General features: G+C 43.6%; 1 protein-coding gene across 1 annotated transcript in view; it reads right to left on the bottom strand.

The window, feature by feature from the left end:
- Window positions 1-20,229, bottom strand: part of LOC132387153 (uncharacterized) — a 60,439-nt gene that overhangs the window by 18,551 nt on the left and 21,659 nt on the right. Inside the window, exons 7-8 of the mRNA XM_059959506.1 lie at window positions 19,165-19,458; window positions 10,481-10,774 (exon numbers count right to left, since the gene is read on the bottom strand). Of these exons, the coding sequence (XP_059815489.1) occupies window positions 10,481-10,774; window positions 19,165-19,458 (588 nt within the window). The remainder of the gene's footprint in view (window positions 1-10,480; window positions 10,775-19,164; window positions 19,459-20,229) is intronic.

Consider the following 20,229-nt stretch of genomic DNA (forward strand, 5'->3'; position numbering starts at 1 on the left):
TCCCTACCTCAATTCTTTTCCTGGTGAAACATACAGTTTGAGTTTTTTTCTACTGAAAATCTACATCCCCAATCATAACCCCACTCCAGTAATTCATCAATTGCTCCTTGTAGCTTCCTGATTACATACTCCATGTTCCTACCTCTTTTCCACAAGGCACCATCATCCGCAAACAGTGACCCACCTATATCCACTGGTACCTTTTTGAAGACATCGATGATCATAATGATGAAAATAACGGGCTATTCACACTACCTTGAGGTGTGCCATTTCCCAGTATGTACTGATTTGACAATTCTGACCCAATCCGAACTTGAATTTTTCTACCAAACAAAACATCTTTTATCCAATTAAAAACTCTCCCACCAACCCCCATCTTATGCAGTTTAATTAACAATCCTTCCTTCCACATCATGTCATGAGCTTTTTCCATATCGAAAAACATTGCAACTACTGACTCATTATTTGCCTGGGCCTTTCTTATTTCAGTCTCTAACCTTATCACTGAGTCCATGGAATTCCTGTGCTTCATAAAACCACTCTGATAACTTGCCAACATCCCCCTCTTCTCAAGCTCATACGATAACCTTTCTGTTATAATCCTTTCCATTATCTTGCATATATTTGATGTTAATGCTATTGGCCTGTAGCTAGTGGCTATTGATGGATCCTTGCCAGTTTTCCTTATTGGAATTACTACTGCTTCTTTCCATGCATCTGGGAATCTTCCCCCTCCCACACTCTGTTGTAAAGATGCAGCAACTTCAACAGCACTCCTTCTCCTGGATTTTTTAGCATAACATAGCATATCAAATCTCCCCTTGGAGAGGTTGGTTTCGATATATTTATTGCTCTCACCATATCAGCAAATGTAAATGGTTAATCAATTACATCGTCAGTTTCTTCACTCCTGTTTGTCCTGTTCGGACAAATTTTCTGAACTATGTATCTTTAAAAATGACGTGGCCATGATCTCAGCCTTATCCCTACTGGAGACTGCTGTTTCCTTCTCAGATATCATTACTGGATATTCCCATTCCCTTCTATCTCCTCCCATCCTCTTAATAATTCCCCATACTTCTCCCACGGGCGTCGCCCTTCATATTTTGTTTCAAAGCTCCTCTAACTTGCCCTTTTAGCTTGACGTATAGTTCTTCTCACCACTGCCTGTGTCTTTTGATATTGAATCAAATACCGCACATTATGGGTTCTTTTAACTAGTTTGAATGCTCTATTTCTGTTTCTGTTTTACAGCCTCACAACATTACACTGTCCACCATGGTACCAGTTGTCTATTCATCATATTTTTACTCCTGGGTATAGATCCTTCTGCTGCCGGAATAATTGCTAAAATCACCTGACTGTTTAGTTCATCTATATTTCCAGAAATGTCAATCCTAGTCAATGCTTCTTCACTCAACTTCTGGAACTTACCCCAATCTTCTTTTCCAAACACCCACTTTGGGATTCTACCACCTGATCTTACACCCACTGAACGTGAAACTGGGTAGTGATCGCTGCCTACTGTTGAAGCAGTCCAAACTCCCCAGTTACCAACTCCAGCCAAGGCATTAGACACTAATCTCATATTTAATATTGACTCAGTTCCTGTTGTTATGTTTATCCTTGTACCTCTACCATCATTCATACACACTACCTTCTTTTCTTCCATCAAATCTTCAATTACCTTTCCATTTGAATCTGTAAACGAATCCCCCCATATTGTGCTGTTAGCATTGCAATCTGCACACCACACTACTTTATGTAATTTTTGTCCTTGTATCCTTATTAGGCTAAACAAATTCTTTTACATGGATTGTGTTAGTTAACTATAACCACTTCTTTCCCTCTCTCCCACACATCCACCAATACATATTCCTGATCATCTCCCTTTACCAGTACCCTATAGGGTATACCTTGGTTGATTAATATAGCATAACTCCTTCCTCCCCCTAGATTTCTATCTTTCCTTATTGTATATCCATATACCACAAAGACTAAAGTTGGTTTCAACCAAGTCTCCTGAATACACACTACATCCAGTTTTATAACAATTTCTTTAATAAACTGCATGAATTCCTGACTATTGGTCAGTAAGCTCCTTGCATTCCATTGCAAGAGAATCACCATAATCACCATAAGAATCACCATAATCACCAACCTATGACACTTCCTGGTTTGACTGATTAGTGAAGTTCTCCCTTACTTCTTCACTTGTCAATTCTACTAACCCTAAATGGTTCATTGCTGGTTCGACAACCATGTGAATTTTTTCACTCTTTGTCTACCTCAGCCGTACTATTAATCACTCCTGCAATGAATATTACTAGAGCCTTTTTGTCTACATAAATTCCGAAATATGTTATTTGTTGCATCTCTCGCATCCCTCTTGCTCCCTGTTCATTGGGAGCATTATTCTGTTCTCTTGACATTCTTACAGCTTCTGCATAAGTGATCTTTCTTTTCACTCTTATTGCTTGAATTTTATTCTCCCGTCTCAGAACCTCACACCCACTATATGGCACATTATGAGCTCCTCCACAATTACAGCATTTTGGTTGCACTCCTGCTCCACTCTTTCCGTATTCATGATAACCCCCACATGTAGCACATTTCCTCTGCCTATTACAGTTTTTAGCTATGTGTTCAATCCTTTGAAAATTATAGCACCTCAATGGCTTTGGCACATACACCCTTACTGGATAACTCATGAAACCCAGGAACAGCTTCCCTGGCAACCTTTCCTCTTCAAATTCAATCAATACTGATTCACTTTCCTTTTTCACTTCCTCCTTTGTTGTTTTCAGTCTGTGAACATGCATTACTTCTCCTCCTTTGATATTTCTCTTTATCACCTCTATATTTATACTCATTGGTACCCGCGATGTCATTTCTTTATATCCACCACCATTTCGTGCTCCCACCCTTCCTGTTTATTTCACCTTATGTTTTCCTATCTCTCTTAATTTGAGTGCTTTCTCAAGTTGTTCCTCATTCGCACATCTTACCAATATTTTGCCGTCATTAAGGACTTTTGCAAATACTATTTCCCCTATCTGATTTGCCAGTGTTGTTGTTAGCCGCAACGGGTTAATTTTCTTCATGTTTCCTAAGCCTTCTCATTAAATCTTATTACGACAACACCTTCTCTCTGAACTTGTTCATCTTCCCCACTTTCAGAGCGCTCTCCAGTACAATCTTTTATTCTTTTATGCCCTTTGTCTCGAGTTACATTCACCCGTCTCATCACCGTCTCCTACTCTCTTTACTTCCATTTCTCTCCAGCTGCCTGGCTCTGATCCACTCACCCCCGCCCCCCAGTAGTTCAGCACCAAATCCTCAGGCTCCTCCCCAGAGCACTGCTCTCGATTACAATTAATGCAACATTTCTAGGCTCCAGCACAGCGCCCCAAACTCTTTGGTCTGGGATATGCCACCGACTGCTCCCCCGCCTACAAAGGCCCGAGTGAAGACCCGGAACCAACACCCACCTCCAAGTCGTGAAAAAGGGCTGTGGGTATAAGGGAATAAATAGCTGATGAACCTGGAATAAGTGGCAGGTGACTCCCATTAGCGTGGAGACTGGGCGGGGTATGTACTTGCAGGCTGGGGAATAGGAGTAGAGATGACGTAATTTGAATTTGCAGCTGAATAGGTTGGGGACTAGTATCCCAACGGAAAGTTTTGCTAATGCTGCATGGGGCTTGGGGCAGAGTATTGGTGAGGATCTTTTTCCTCTTCAAATTAAATCAATACTGATTCACTTCCCTTTTTCACTTCCTCCTTTTTTGTTTCCAGTCTGTGAACATGCATTACTTCTCCTCTTTTGATGTTCCTCTTTAACTCCTCTATATTTATACTCACTGGTACCCGCGATATCACTTCTTTATAGCAACCACCATCTCGTGCTCCCACCCTTCCTGTTTATTTCATATTATGTTTTCCTATCTCTCTTAATTTGAGTACTTTCTCAATTTGTTCCTCATTCGCACATCTTACCAATAGTTTGCCGTCATCAAGGACTTTTGCAAATACTATTTCCCCTCTCTTATTTGCCAGTGTTGTTTTTAGCAGCAACGCGTTAATTTTCGTCATGTTTCCTAAGCCTTCTCATTAAATCTTATTATGACAATACATTCTCTCTGAACTTGTTCATCTTCCACACTTTCAGAGCGCTCTCCACTACCATTTTTTATTCTTTTATTCCCTTTGTCTCGGTTTTCATTCATCCGTGACCTCACTGTCTCCTCACTCCCTTTACTTCCCACTTCACAGCCATCCATTTCTCTCTAGCTGCCTGCCTCTGATCCACTCACCCCCACCCCCAGTAGTTCGGCAAGAAATCCTGAGGCTCCCCCCCAGGACACTGCTCTCGATTCCAACTAATGCAACATCTCTAGGCTCCAGCACAGCACCTTAACCTCTTGGGTCTGAGACACGCCACCAACTACTCCCCGGCCCACAAACCCCGTGTGAAGACCCGGAACCAACACCCACCTGTAAGTCGTGAAATAGGGCTGTGGGTGATAAGGGAATAAATAGGTGATGAACCTGGAATAAGTGGATGGTGACTCCCATTAGCGTGGAGACTGGGCGGGGTATGTATTTGCAGGCTGGGGATAGTAATGGGAGATGACGTAATACTTATGGCATGGAAGTGCGTTAAAATAGCCGATCGACACATTTACCAGTCTTGGATATTTATCAGAGTCAAGAAAACATACCACGAGATATATGATGAAACTTGGGAGAGGATCTTACAGAATTTCCCACGAGAAGTCCCCTTCCATAACAATAAACGCAGCGAGAAATCAGTGAATATTAAGAGGTGTGATTCTCTTTAGCAACTACATATTTATTCTAACATGCGCCCAATTTGGCTAGCGGACCAATAGGTCCACATCAGATGCCATGTCACTGGCTCTTCACACAAGTCAAGAACATCTGAACAACATATTTGCATTCATAAGGATGTTCTTTTCGACTGCAACTCCGCCCTCAATACCATCACCAGAACCAAACTAATCAAGACCTTGGCCTCGTTGTGCACTTGCATCCTACATTTCTTCAGTTGTACATCCCAATTCAGCCTGGCAGCAATATATCCTCCTCGATCTCCATCAACGGTTATTTTGTGCGAGACCTATCAGCGGCGGCAACTAAGCTCGATGAACTAAAGAGAAGTATAGAAGAGATAAGCGGAGCGACCATTGTTGGGAGTAGGTCAGTGATGAGAGTAGAAGCAACAGGCTTTTTCTCATCGAGGCTTCGGAGCAAGGGGGCTTCGGCGAGGTAAGGGGGTAAGTGGACTTCGTTTTGTGGTTTATCTTTGCATTTTTTGGAGGAACAGATAGCATGTTGGTAGGGTTAGTATTTTACTCTGGGTATCGTATGTGGAAATCTTGGGAATCTTCCAATCACCCAAATAGCACCATCTGCACCAGGTGCACTGAGATGCAGCTCCTGAGAGACTCCGTTAGGGATGTGGAGCTGCCGTTCGCTTACCTACAGCTCATTAGGGAGAATGAACAGGAGAGAGTGAAGAGCTACAGGGAGTTAATCACCCCGAGGCTTCAGGAGTCAGATAAGTGGGTGACAGTCAGGGAATCGAGGGAAAGAGCTCAGATAGTAGAGAGCACCCCTGTGGCCATCACTTCAGTAGTCGTTATCTTGTGTTGGAAACTGTTCAGGGGGATGACCTGATAAAGGACAACCACAGCGATCGGCTCTCTGGCACTGAGCCTGGTTCCGTGATGCAGAAGGGAAAGAGGAAGATGGGGAATGCTGTTGTCATAGGGGATTCCAGAGAGAGGGGAACAGACAGGAGGTTCTGTCAGCCTGATAGAGATACAGTATGGACTGTTACCTCGCAGGTGCCAGGGTACGGGATGTCTCAGATCGGGTGAAGAATATTCTGAAGGGAGGTGATGACCAGTCAGAAGTCTTGGTACACGTTGGTACCAACGACATAGGTAGAAAAATGAGGAGGTCCTAAAGAGAGAATTCAGGGAGTTAGGTAGGAATCTGAAAGGCAGGACTCTAGGGTAGTAATCTCTGGATTGCTGCCTGTGCCACGTATTAGCGAGTGCAAGTATCGCATTATCAGACCTATTAATGTGTGGCTATAAGACTGTTGTAGGGAGCAGGGCTTCAGATTCCTGGATCATTGGGGCCCCTTCTGGGGGAGGTATAACCTGTACAAAAAGGATGGGATACACCTGAAACAAAAGGGGACCAATATCTTAGCGATCAGACTTAATAGAGCTGTTAGGGAAGGTTTATTCTAATTTGGCCGCGGAATGGGAACCGGAATGATAGGGCCGAGGAATGGGGAAACAGAAATAATCAAAGTTAGTGTGCAACAGAGATTATAGAAAGAACAGTTAGGATATGAGGCTTAACCAACGCCAGTGTCACGAGTTGCAGGGCAACAGAGGCGTGGTCCATTTAACAGAGAAAGCAACAAATACTGGACTGAACCTGTTGTATTTGAATGCACGCAGTATAAAGAATATAAAAGACGATCTTAAAATTCAGCTACAGATTGGCAAATATGACCTTGTGGCCATCACTGAAACTTGGCTAACGACTGACTGCCATTGGGAGATGAGCATCCAAGGATATGTAGTATATTGGAAACATAGGTTAGTTTACAGAAGGGTGTGTGGCTCTATGTACAAGAAATAATATTGAAACATTGGAAAGAGATGACATAGGATTGGAAGGTATAGAGTCTCTATGGGTTTAAATAAGAAATGGCAAGCGTAAAAGGATCCTAATGGCAGTTGTATACAGGCTTCCAAACAGCAGATGTGGACGTGGATTACAAATTATATCAGGAGAGAGAAAAGATGTCTCGGAAAGGTGATTTCATGATATGCATTGAGGACTTTAACATGAAAGTGGATTGGGAAATCCCGGTCAAGACTGGACCTCAAGAGAGAGAGAATTGTTAGAATGCCTGAGGGATGCATTTTTAGAACAGCTTGTTGTTGACCCCACCAGGGGATCGGCTATGTAGGATTGGGTGTTGTGCAACGATCCAGAGGTGATAAGGGAGCTTAAAGTTAAGTAGCCTCTAGGGAACAGTGATCACAATATCAGGGAGTTGACATTGAAATATGAGACGGAAACATAAAATCCAATGTGTCGATATTTTAGTGGAATAAAGGAAGTTACAATGGTATGAGAGAGAATGGTATGGCCGAAGGTAACTGTAAAGGGACATTCGCAGGAAGGACAGCAAAGCAGCAATGACTGGGGTGTCTGTAAACAATGAGGGAAGTGCAAGACTGATATATTCCAAATAAGAATACATTTCCAAGGGGAAGACGGACATAACCATGGCTGACAAGTGAAGTCAGAGCCAAAATAAAAGCAAAAGGAGGGCATACAAGGAAGCCAAAGCCAGTGGGAAGATAGAGAATTGGGGAGCTTTTAAAAACTTGTAGAAGGAAACTAAGAAGGTAATTCGGAAGGAAAAGATGAATTATGAGAGGAATATCAAGGAAGATACTAAAAGCTTTTAGAAGTATATAAAGGGCAAAAGAGAGTCAAGGGAAGATTATAGGACCAATACAAAATGACGCTGTAGATATTGTAATGAGAGATGCAGAGATGGCAGAGGAACTGAATGTTTATGTTATGTCAATCCTCACAGTGGAGGACGTCTGCAGTATACCGGACATTCAAGAGTGTCAGGGAAGTGACGTTTGTGCAGCGTAAGTTACGAGCGAGAAGGTGCACAGGAAGCTTGATGATCTGAGGATGGATAAATCTGCTGGACCTGATGGAATGCACCCTCAGGTTCTGAGGGAAGTAGCTGCAGAGATTGCGGAGGCACTAACGATGATATTTCAAAAAACCAATAGATTCTCACATTGTACCGGATAACTGGAAAATTGCAAATGTTTCTCCAGTATTTAAGAAGGGCGGGAGGCAGCAGAAATAATACTTTAGACCTGTTTGCTTGGTAACAGTGGTTGGGAAGCTGTTGGAATCCATTGTTAGGGATTAGATTATGGAGTACCTGGAGGCACCTGACAAGATGGGGCAAAACCAGCATAGTTTTCTGATAGGAAGATCCTGCCTGACAAACCCTACTGCAATTCTCTGAGGAAATTACAAGCAGGGTAGACGAAGGAGATGCAGTAGACGTGGTGCACCTGGATTTTCAGAAGGCCTTTGATAAATTGTCGCGCATGAGGTTGTTTAGCAAGATAAGAGAACACGGGATTACAGGGAAGTTACTAGCAGAGGTGGAGTATCGGTTACTAGTGGAGTTCCACAGGGCTCGGTGGTAGGACTGCTGCTTTATACGATTATGTCAATGATTTGGACTAACGTTTTAATGGATTTGTATTAAATTTGCCGATGACACAAAAAGTGGTGGAGGAGCGGGTAGTGCTGAGGAAACAGAGAGCCTTAGATAGTTCAGGGGAATGGGTAATGAAGTAGAAAACGAAATACAATGTTTAAAAGTTTCTGGTCATGCACTTTGGAGGAGGAGATAGACGGAAAGACTATTATTTAGATGGGAACAATAATCAAAATGCAGAAATGCAAAGAGAATTGTGAACCCTTGGGGAGAATACCCTAAAGTTTAACCTCCAGGTTGAGTGGGCTGTGAAGAAGGCGAATGTAATGTTGACATTCATTTCTGGAGGTATAAAACATGGGCAGGGATGTGCTGTTGGGGTTCTATAAGGAACCCGTGAGACCATAATTGGACTATTGTGTGCAGCTTTGGGCTTCTTAATTTAGAAAGGATATACTAACGCTGGAGACGGTTCAGAGAAGATTCACGAGAATGAAAAAGGAACGTCTGGCAACTCTTGGGTTGTATACCGTGGAGTTCAGGAGCATTAGGGGGTTCTCAGAGAAACATTCCGAATGTTAATAAGCCTGAACATATTAAATATGACAAAGTATCATGGTACCATGGTAGGGGATTATAAGACAAGAGGGCATGGCTTCAAGATTGAAGAACTGAGATGTGGAGAAATCACTTTCGTCAGAGGGAGCTAAATCAGTGGAATTTGTTGCCATGAGCAGTTGTGGAGGCCAAGTCATTGGGTGTATTTAAGGCAGTGATTGATAGGTTCTTGATTAGCCAGGCCATCGAAGCGTCTGGGGTGAAAGCAGGGGAGTGGGGATGACTGGAAGAACTGGATCAGCCCATCATTAAATGGCGGAGCAGACTCGATGGGCCAAATGACCTAACTCTGCTACTTCTTTTTATGGTCTAACACAGCTGCAGCACCCGTCTATGAGCTTAGCCCCCCGCTCAACTCACTTTACTTTTATGACTCTATGTTTGTGCACATCTTCAATGCCACATTCAAGTTGTACAGCGAGTGTAAAGTTGTTACGTATTAGCATACAGGGGAGAGATTGATCATATGGCTGAGGCATGCCATAACAACAAACTATTACAAAAGAAGGGCCCCAGAGATCTATGAACCATCATCAGACCTCATCAGACAATCAAAGGTGGAAAGGGTCAGCAACGTTACATTGCTCAGCGTTATTCCTTCGGTGGACAGGACCTGTACGGGGCCTAACACGTAACTTCAGTTACGAAGAAAGCACTGAAGATTCGGCATTACATTTACAAATTTAACGAACTACTGTAGATGTGTAGTGAAGCCGATGTTGACTGACTGCTGACTGTATCGCAGACACCAAAAATACAATCTACCTTGAAAGGAAGATACTACAAAAAGTAATGGATAGCCCAGTCGATCACGCGCAAAGCACGCTGCACCACGAAGCATATCTACACGAAGAGTTGTGTGAGGAAATCCGCATTAATGATCAGAGACGCCACAATTCAGTACTTGCTTTCTTCTTGCTGCTTAATCAATAAAAATATACGGGACCTTCAGGATTCGCATCACCAGCTTCAGGAACAGTTCCTACTCTTCAGCCATCAGCCTCTTGAACGAAAGGGAAACATTACACTCAAGTTCACTTGCCCCACCCTTAAAGTATTCCTACAAGTTATGGACTCACTTTCAATGACTTCATCGCATGCCCTCGATGTTTATTGCTTATTTTTGTATTACTTCTTTCTTTTTGTATTTGGAATTTGTTGTCTTTTGCACACTGGCGGTCAATCATTTATTCTATCATGGTTGTTATTCTGCTGACCATGGTCTGGCTGACTTTGTCCGCAAGAAAATGTACCTCAGGGTTGCATATGGTGCCATATATATCACTTCAATATTAAACTTACGTTGTACTGCGAACTTCCAATTGTGCCCATCGTGTCCGAATGTCTTCAAAAAATGTGATTCACGAGGGGAAGATTGAAGGAGGAAGTATACTTGGCTGTAGTACACAAGCGTCAAACTCAGATGAGTGTGAATGTAAATTTTGTTTGTTGTACGATAGGAGAGCCCTCTCGATCGAATTATTATTGTGCCAATCGCGGGCATATATCACCTGGTTGAATCGGAAAGCGGAGAAAAAAACTCACCCACGACCGTAATTGTTAATGTGTTGCTTTGTCTTGAGGATATGCTTCTACCGGACACCATGCACGTGTAAACACAATAGTAATCTCTCGGAGCATCTCCTCGGTTTGCGATGGTGAACGTTGCGCTGTCTCGCTGTGACAGCTCTTCATTTACTAATTGTCGGCTATTGTACAGCTGAAATTTGCCACCGGAATGTACCCGACCAGTTGTCTGACAAGTTAATATAACCGACTCATCCGACACATAGATCTTATCAGGTCGGTTACTTGATATTCGAGGTTCTTGTGGCCGTGCTGCAAGGAAAGAAAATGATTTGTTTCAGACTGTGCACAAGCGTACGGAATCAATGTTCTCATTAGCTCCCGTGCGAAACCCTTTCTGTGCAACTATTTATTTCTCATGCCTAACTACCGTTAGATACCTCGCCTCCCTCTGAAGTTGTATCAGCAGAAATAGATTTTGCTGGAGACAATAAGTGCTGTATGTCTGTCTGATTAAATGAAAGATCTACTAGAAAGCTTTGTTAAATTAAATGGCAGCACCTCCAGCGTTATGACCTTGTCAGGACGCTGAAGCAGGGATCCAATCGCAGAACATCTACTGTGCGCACTATGATAATTAGAGAGCAGCAAGCGTGTGTGGGGGTGGGGGGTGACAAAGTCGGAGTCAAGGTTCAGGTGGTGATGAAAAATTCCAGGAAAATCCAAAAACCGGAATCAGGAAACAGGGAGAGTCAACATTCAGACACATACAAATGCTGGAAAGGTTCAGGAAAACTCACTAACACAATCTGACAACAAGCAGGTGAATACTCAAGACTAAAATACACTGAGCAATAAACAGAGAGACGGATGATAGATGGTGGACAATGAGACCCAGGTGGCAGCAATACAGTTAATAATTAGTGACGGAGTACTCAGTAACACAGGGGCCAGAGACGAGTAGTAGCGGGGACACGAGCACATGGCAATACAAAACCACAGACGGACAGCTAGGGTGAAACACACAACAATAAAAGTTCATCTGGATGTACTGACAGACCTGCACGATTGCTGCTCGTGTCATGTTTTAGTGAAGGCTGAAATAAGAAAATTATACAGTTTAACACGCGGCCAAGGATTTGCTACAGGAGGGAGAGCATCGGATGTTTGTGTCATTGGGCTCTCTTCTACTGAAGGTTAGAACTGTACAGAATAGACGGTTTGCAGCTGAATAGGTTGGGGACTAGTATCCCAACGGAAAGTTTTGCTAATGCTGCACGGGGCTGGGGGCAGAGTATTGGTGAGAATCTTTTTCCTCTTTAAATTCTATCAATACTGATTCACTTTCCTTTTTCACTTCCTCCTTTGTTGTTTTCAGTCTGTAAACATGCATTACTTCTCCTTCTTTGATATTCCTCTTTAACTCCTCTATATTTATACTCATTGGTACCCGCGATATCACTTCTTTATATCCACCACCATTTTATGCTCCCAACATTCCTGTTTATTTCACCTTTTGTTTTCCTATCCCTCTTAATTTGAGTGCTTTCTCAATTTGTTCCTCATTCGCACATCTTACCAATAGTTTGTCGGCATTAAGGTCTTTTGCAAATACTATTTCCCCTATCTTATTTGGCAGTGTAGTTGTTAGCAGCAACGGGTTAATTTTCTTCACGTTTCCTAAGCCTTCTCAGTAAATCTTATTCTGACAACACCGTCTCTCTGAATTTATTCATCTTCCTCACGTTCACTGCGCTCTCCACTACAATTTTTTATTATTTTACTCACTTACTCTCGGGTTTCATTCATCCGTCTCGTCACCGTCTCCTACTCCCTTTACTTCCCCCATCACAACCATCCATTTCTCTCCAGCTGCCTGCCTCTGATCCACTCCCCCCACCCCCAGTTGTTCAGCACCAAATCCTCAGGCTCCCCCCCCCCAAGGGCACTGCTCTCGATAACAATTAATGCAACATCTCTAGGCTCCAGCACAGCACCCTAACCTCTTTGGTCTAGGACACTCCACCAACTGCTCCCCCGCCCACAAAGGCCCGAGTGAAAACCCGGAACCAACACTCAGCTCTAAGTCGTGAAAAAGAGCTGTGGGTGATAAGGGAATAGATAGGTGATGAACCTGGAATAAGTGGCAGGTGACTCCCATCAACGTGGAGACTGGGCGGGGTATGTATTTGCAGGCTGGGGAATAGGAGTGGGAGATGACGTAATACTTATTGCATAGAAGCGCGTGGAAATAGCCGGTCGACACATTTAACAGTCTTGGATATTTATCAGTGTCCAGAGAATATACCACGAGATATATGATGAAACTTGGGAGAGGATCTTACAGAATTTCCCACGAGAAGTCCTCTTCCATAACAGTAAACGCAGCGAGAAATCAATGACGGTTAAGAGGTGTGATTCTATTCAGCAACTACGTATTTATTCTAACATGCGCCCAATTTGGCAAGCGGACGAATAGGTCCACATCAGATGCCCTGTCACTGGCTCTTCACGCAACCCAAGAACATCTGAACTACATATTTGCATACATAAGGATGTTCTTTTGGACTACAATTTCGCCCTCAATACCATCACCAGCTCAGAACTAATCAAGACCTTGGCCTCGTTGTGCACTAGCATCCTACATATCTTCACTTGTAAATCCCAATTCAGATTGGCAGCAAGATCTCCTCCTCGATCTCCATTAACGGCTATTTTGTGCGAGACCTATCAGCGGCGGCAACTAAGCTCGATGACCTAATTAGAAGTATAGAAGGGATAAGCGGAGCGACCACCGTTGGGAATAGGCCAGTGATGAAGGTAGAATCCACAGGCTTTTTCTCATCAAGGCTTCGGAGCAAGGGGGCTTCGGCGAGGTAAGTGGGTAAGTGGACTTCGTTTTGTGGTTTATCTTTGCATTTTTTGGAGGAACAGAGAGCATGTTGGTAGGGTTAATATTTTGCTTTGGGTATCGTATGTGGAAATCTTGGGAATCTTCCAATCTCCCAAATAGCACCATCTGCGCCAGGTGCACTGAAATGCAGCTCCTGAGAGACTCTGTTCGGGATGTGGAGCTGCCGTTCGATTACCTACAGCTCATTAGGGAGAATGAACAGGAGAGAGAGAAGAGCTACAGGGAGTTAATCACCCCGAGGCTTCAGGAGTCAGATAAGTGGGTGACAGTGAGGGAATCGATGGAAAGAGCTCAGATTGTAGAGAGCACCCCTGTGGCCATCACTTCAGTAGTCGTTATCTTGTGTTGGAAGCTGTTCAGGGGGATGACCTGATAAAGGACAACCACAGCGATCGGCTCTCTGGAACTGAGCCTGGTTCCGTGATGCAGAAGGGAAAGAGGAAGATGAGGAATGCAATAGTCATAGGGGATTCCAGAGAGAGGGGAACAGACAGGAGGTTCTGTCAGCCTGATAGAGATACAGTATGGAGTGTTACCTCCCAGGTGCCAGAGTACGGGATGTCTCAGATCGGGTGAAGAGTATTCTGAAGGGAGGTGATGACCAGTCAGAAGTCTTGGTACACGTTGGTACCAACGACATAGGTAGAAAAATGAGGAGGTCCTAAAGAGAGAATTCAGGGAGTTAGGTAGGAAGCTGAAAGGCAGGACTCTAGGATAGTAATCTCAGGATTGTTGCCTGTACCACGTGTTAGCGAGTGCAAGAATCGCATTATCAGACCTATTAAAGTGTGGCTATGAGATTGTTGTAGCGAACAGGTCTTCAGATTCCTGGATGATTGGGGCCCCTTCTGGGGGAGGTACGACCTGTACAAAAAGGAGCGGATACACCTGAACCAAAAGGGGACCAATATCCTAGCGATCAGACGTAATAGAGCTGTTAGGGAAGGTTTAAATTAATTTGGCCAGGGGATGGGAACCGGAATGATAGGGCCGAGGAAGGGGAAAACAGAAATAATCAAAGATAGTGTGCAACAGAGATTATAGAAAGAACAGGTAGGATATGAGGCTTAACCAAAGCTAGTGTCACGAGTTGCAGGGCAATAGAGACGTGATCCATTTAACAGAGAAAGCAACAAATACTGGACTGAAACTGTTGTACTTGAATGCACGCAGTACAAAGAATGTAACAGACGATCTTGAAATTCAGCTACTGATTCACTTATTCACTTTCCTTTTTCACTTCCTCCTTTGTTGTTTTCAGTCTGTGAACATACATTACTTCTCCTCCTTTGATATTCCTCTTTAACTCCTCTATATTTATACTCATTGGTACCCGAGATATCACTTCTTTATATCAACCACCATTTCGTGCTCCCACCCTTCCTGTTTATTTCACCTTATGTTTTCCTATCTCTCTTAATTTGAGTGCTTTCTCAAGTTTTTCCTCATTCGCACATCGTACCAATAGTTTGCCGTCATTAAGGACTTTTGCAAATACTATTTGCCCTATCTTATTTACCAGTGTTGTTGTTAGCAGAAACGGGTTAATTTTCTTCATGTTTCCTAAGCCTTCTCATTAAATCTTATTATGACAACACCTTCTCTCTGAACTTGTTCATCTTCCTCACTTTCAGAGAGCTCTCCAATACCATTTTTAAATTCTTTTACTCCCTTTGTCTCGGTTTTCATTCATCCGTGTCCTCACTGTCTCCTCATTCCCATTACTTCCCCCTTCACAGCCATCCATTTCTCTCCAGCTGCCTACCTCTGATCCACTCACCCGCCCCCCCCCAAAATAGATCAACAACAAATCCTCAGGCTCCCCCACCCCCAGGTCAATGCTCTCGATTCCAACTAATGCAACGTCTGTAGGCTCCAGTACAGCACCCTAACCTCTTTGGTCTGGGACACGCAATCAACTGCTCCCCCGCCCAGAAAGGCCCGAGTGAAGACCCGGAACCAACACACACCTCTAAGTCGTGAAATAGGGCTCCGGGTGATAAGGGAATTAATAGGCGATGAACCTGGAATAAGTGCCAGGTGACTCCCATTAGCGTGGAGACTGGGCGGGGTATGTATTTGCAGGCTGGGGAATCCGAGTGGGAGATGACGTAATACTTATTGCATTATAGAGGTGTGATACTTTTCAGCAACTACATATTTATTCAGATTGGCAGCAATATCTCCTCCTCGATCTCCAACAACGGCCATTTTCTGCGGGACCTATCAGCGGCGGCAACTAAGCTCGATGAACTAAATAGAAGTATAGAAGGGATAAGCGGAGCGGCCATTGTTGGGAGTAAATCAGTGATGAGAGTAGAAGCAACTGGCTTTTTCTCATTGAGGCTTCAGAGAAAGGGGGCTTCGGCGAGGTAAGTGGGTAAGTGGACTTAATTTGGTGGTTTTTCTTTGCATTTTTTGGAGGAACAGAGAGCATGTCGGTAGGGTTGGTACTTTGCTCTGGGTATCGGATGTGGAAATCCTGGGAATCTTCCAGTCTGCCAGATAGCAGCATCTGCGCCAGGTGCACTGAGATGCAGCTCCTGAGAAACTCTGTTAGGGATGTGGAGCTGCCGTTCGATTACCTACAGCTCATTAGGGAGAATGAACAGGAGTGAAATTTATAGGGGAAGATAGACATAACCATGGCTGACAAGTGAAGCGGGAGCCAAAATAAAAGCAAAGAGAGGGCACACAAGGAAGCCAAAGCTAGTGGGAAGATAGAGGATTGGGGAGCTTTTAAAAACTTGCAGAAGGAAACTGAGAAGGTCATTCGGAAGAAAAAGATGAATTATGAGAGGAAGCCGCACACTAATATCAAGGAAGATACTAAAAACTGTTAGAAGTATATGAAGGGCAAAAGGGAGTCAAGGACAGATTATTGGATCAATACAAAATGACCCTGGAAATATTGTAATAGGAGATGCAGAGATGGCAGAGGAACTGAATGCATATGTTATGTCAGTCCTCACAGTGGAGGACTTCTGCAGTATACCGGACATTCAAGAGTGTCAGGGAAGTGACGTTTATGCAGCGTAAGTTACGAGCGAGAAGGTGAACAGGAAGCTTGATGATCTGAGGATGGATAAATCTGCTGGACCTGATGGAATGCACCCTTGGGCTCTGAGGGAAGTAGCTGGAGAGACTGCGGAGGCATTAACGATGATATTTCAAAAAACCAATAGATTCTCACATTGTACCGGATAACTGGAAAATTGCAAATGTTACTCCAGTATTTAAGAAGGGCGGGAGGCAGCAGAAATAATACTTTAGACCTGTTTGCTTGGTAACAGTGGTTGGGAAGCTGTTGGAATCCATTGTTAGGGATTAGATTATGGAGTACCTGGAGGCACCTGACAAGATGGGGCAAAACCAGCATAGTTTTCTGATAGGAAGATTCTGCCTGACAAACCCTACTGCAATTCTCTGAGGAAATTACAAGCAGGGTAGACGAAGGAGATGCAGTAGACGTGGTGCACCTGGATTTTCAGAAGGCCTTTGATAAATTGTCGCGCATGAGGTTGTTTAGCAAGATAAGAGAACACGGGATTACAGGGAAGTTACTAGCAGAGGTGGAGTATCGGTTACTAGTGGAGTTCCACAGGGCTCGGTGGTAGGACTGCTGCTTTATACGATTATGTCAATGATTTGGACTAACGTTTTAATGGATTTGTATTAAATTTGCCGATGACACAAAAAGTGGTGGAGGAGCGGGTAGTGCTGAGGAAACAGAGAGCCTTAGATAGTTCAGGGGAATGGGTAATGAAGTAGAAAACGAAATACAATGTTTAAAAGTTTCTGGTCATGCACTTTGGAGGAGGAGATAGACGGAAAGACTATTATTTAGATGGGAACAATAATCAAAATGCAGAAATGCAAAGAGAATTGTGAACCCTTGGGGAGAATACCCTAAAGTTTAACCTCCAGGTTGAGTGGGCTGTGAAGAAGGCGAATGTAATGTTGACATTCATTTCTGGAGGTATAAAACATGGGCAGGGATGTGCTGTTGGGGTTCTATAAGGAACCCGTGAGACCATAATTGGACTATTGTGTGCAGCTTTGGGCTTCTTAATTTAGAAAGGATATACTAACGCTGGAGACGGTTCAGAGAAGATTCACGAGAATGAAAAAGGAACGTCTGGCAACTCTTGGGTTGTATACCGTGGAGTTCAGGAGCATTAGGGGGTTCTCAGAGAAACATTCCGAATGTTAATAAGCCTGAACATATTAAATATGACAAAGTATCATGGTACCATGGTAGGGGATTATAAGACAAGAGGGCATGGCTTCAAGATTGAAGAACTGAGATGTGGAGAAATCACTTTCGTCAGAGGGAGCTAAATCAGTGGAATTTGTTGCCATGAGCAGTTGTGGAGGCCAAGTCATTGGGTGTATTTAAGGCAGTGATTGATAGGTTCTTGATTAGCCAGGCCATCGAAGGGTCTGGGGTGAAAGCAGGGGAGTGGGGATGACTGGAAGAACTGGATCAGCCCATCATTAAATGGCGGAGCAGACTCGATGGGCCAAATGACCTAACTCTGCTACTTCTTTTTATGGTCTAACACAGCTGCAGCACCCGTCTATGAGCTTAGCCCCCCGCTCAACTCACTTTACTTTTATGACTCTATGTTTGTGCACATCTTCAATGCCACATTCAAGTTGTACAGCGAGTGTAAAGTTGTTACGTATTAGCATACAGGGCAGAGATTGATCATATGGCTGAGGCATGCCATAACAACAAACTATTACAAAAGAAGGGCCCCAGAGATCTATGAACCAGACCTCATCAGACAATCAAAGGTGGAAAGGGTCAGCAACGTTACATTGCTCAGCGTTATTCCTTCGGTGGACAGGACCTGTACGGGGCCTAACACGTAACTTCAGTTACGAAGAAAGCACTGAAGATTCGGCATTACATTTACAAATTTAACGAACTACTGTAGATGTGTAGTGAAGCCGATGTTGACTGACTGCTGACTGTATCGCAGACACCAAAAATACAATCTACTTTGAAAGGAAGATACTACAAAAAGTAATGGATAGCCCAGTCGATCACGCGCAAAGCACGCTGCACCACGAAGCATATCTACACGAAGAGTTGTGTGAGGAAATCCGCATTAATGATCAGAGACGCCACAATTCAGTACTTGCTTTCTTCTCGCTGCTTAATCAATAAAAATATACGGGACCTTCAGGATTCGCATCACCAGCTTCAGGAACAGTTCCTACTCTTCAGCCATCAGCCTCTTGAACGAAAGGGAAACATTTCACTCAAGTTCACTTGCCCCACCCTTAAAGTATTCCTACAAGTTATGGACTCACTTTCAATGACTTCATCGCATGCCCTCGATGTTTATTGCTTATTTTTGTATTACTTCTTTCTTTTTGTATTTGGAATTTGTTGTCTTTTGCACACTGGCGGTCACTCATTTATTCTATCATGGTTGGTATTCTGCTGACCATAGTCTGGCTGACTATGTCCGCAAGAAAATGTACCCCAGGGTTGCATATGGTGCCATATATATCACTTCAATATTAAACTTACGTTGTACTGCGAACTTCCAATTGTGCCCATCGTGTTCGAATGTCTTCAAAAAATATGATTCACGAGGGGAAGATTGAAGGAGGAAGTATACTTGGCTGTAGTACACAAGCGTCAAACTCAGATGAGTGTGAATGTAAATTTTGTTTGTTGTACGATAGGAGAGCCCTCTCGATCGAATTATTATTGTGCCAATCGCGGGCATATATCACCTGGTTGAATCGGAAAGCGGAGAAAAAAACTCACCCACGACCGTAATTGTCAATGTGTTGCTTTGTCTTGAGGATATGCCTCTACCGGACACCATGCACGTGTAAACACAATAGTAATCTCTCGGAGCATCTCCTCGGTTTGCGATGGTGAACGTTGCGCTGTCTCGCTGTGACAGCTTTTCATTTACTAATTGTCGGCTATTGTACAGCTGAAATTTGCCACCGGAATGTACCCGACCAGTTGTCTGACAAGTTAATATAACCGACTCATCCGACACATAGATCTTATCAGGTCGGTTACTTGATATTCGAGGTTCTTGTGGCCGTGCTGCAAGGAAAGAAAATGAATTGTTTCAGACTGTGCACAAGCGTACGGAATCAATGTTCTCATTAGCTCCCGTGCGAAACCCTTTCTGTGCAACTATTTATTTCTCATGCCTAACTACCGTTAGATACCTCGCCTCCCTCTGAAGTTGTATCAGCAGAAATAGATTTTGCTGGAGACAATAAGTGCTGTATGTCTGTCTGATTAAATGAAAGATCTACTAGAAAGCTTTGTTAAATTAAATGGCAGCACCTCCAGCGTTATGACCTTGTCAGGACGCTGAAGCAGGGATCCAATCGCAGAACATCTACTGTGCGCACTATGATAATTAGAGAGCAGCAAGCGTGTGTGGGGGTGGGGGGTGATAAAGTCGGAGTCAAGGTTCAGGTGGTGATGAAAAATTCCAGGAAAATCCAAAAACCGGAATCAGGAAACAGGGAGAGTCAACATTCAGACAGAGTTCACATACAAATGCTGGAAAGGTTCAGGAAAACTCACTAACACAATCTGACAACAAGCAGGTGAATACTCAAGACTAAAATACACTGAGCAATAAACAGAGAGACAGATGATAGGTGGAGGACAATGAGACCCAGGTGGCAGCAATACAGTTAATAATTAGTGACGGAATACTCAGTAACACAGGGGCCAGAGACGAGTAGTAGCGGGGACACGAGCACATGGCAATACAAAACCACAGACGGACAGCTAGGGTGAAACACACAACAATAAAAGTTCATCTGGATGTACTGACAGTACTGCACGATTGCTGCT

The sequence above is a fragment of the Hypanus sabinus genome, unplaced genomic scaffold (assembly GCF_030144855.1).
Source record: "Hypanus sabinus isolate sHypSab1 unplaced genomic scaffold, sHypSab1.hap1 scaffold_1574, whole genome shotgun sequence".
Classification (NCBI taxonomy): domain Eukaryota; kingdom Metazoa; phylum Chordata; class Chondrichthyes; order Myliobatiformes; family Dasyatidae; genus Hypanus; species Hypanus sabinus.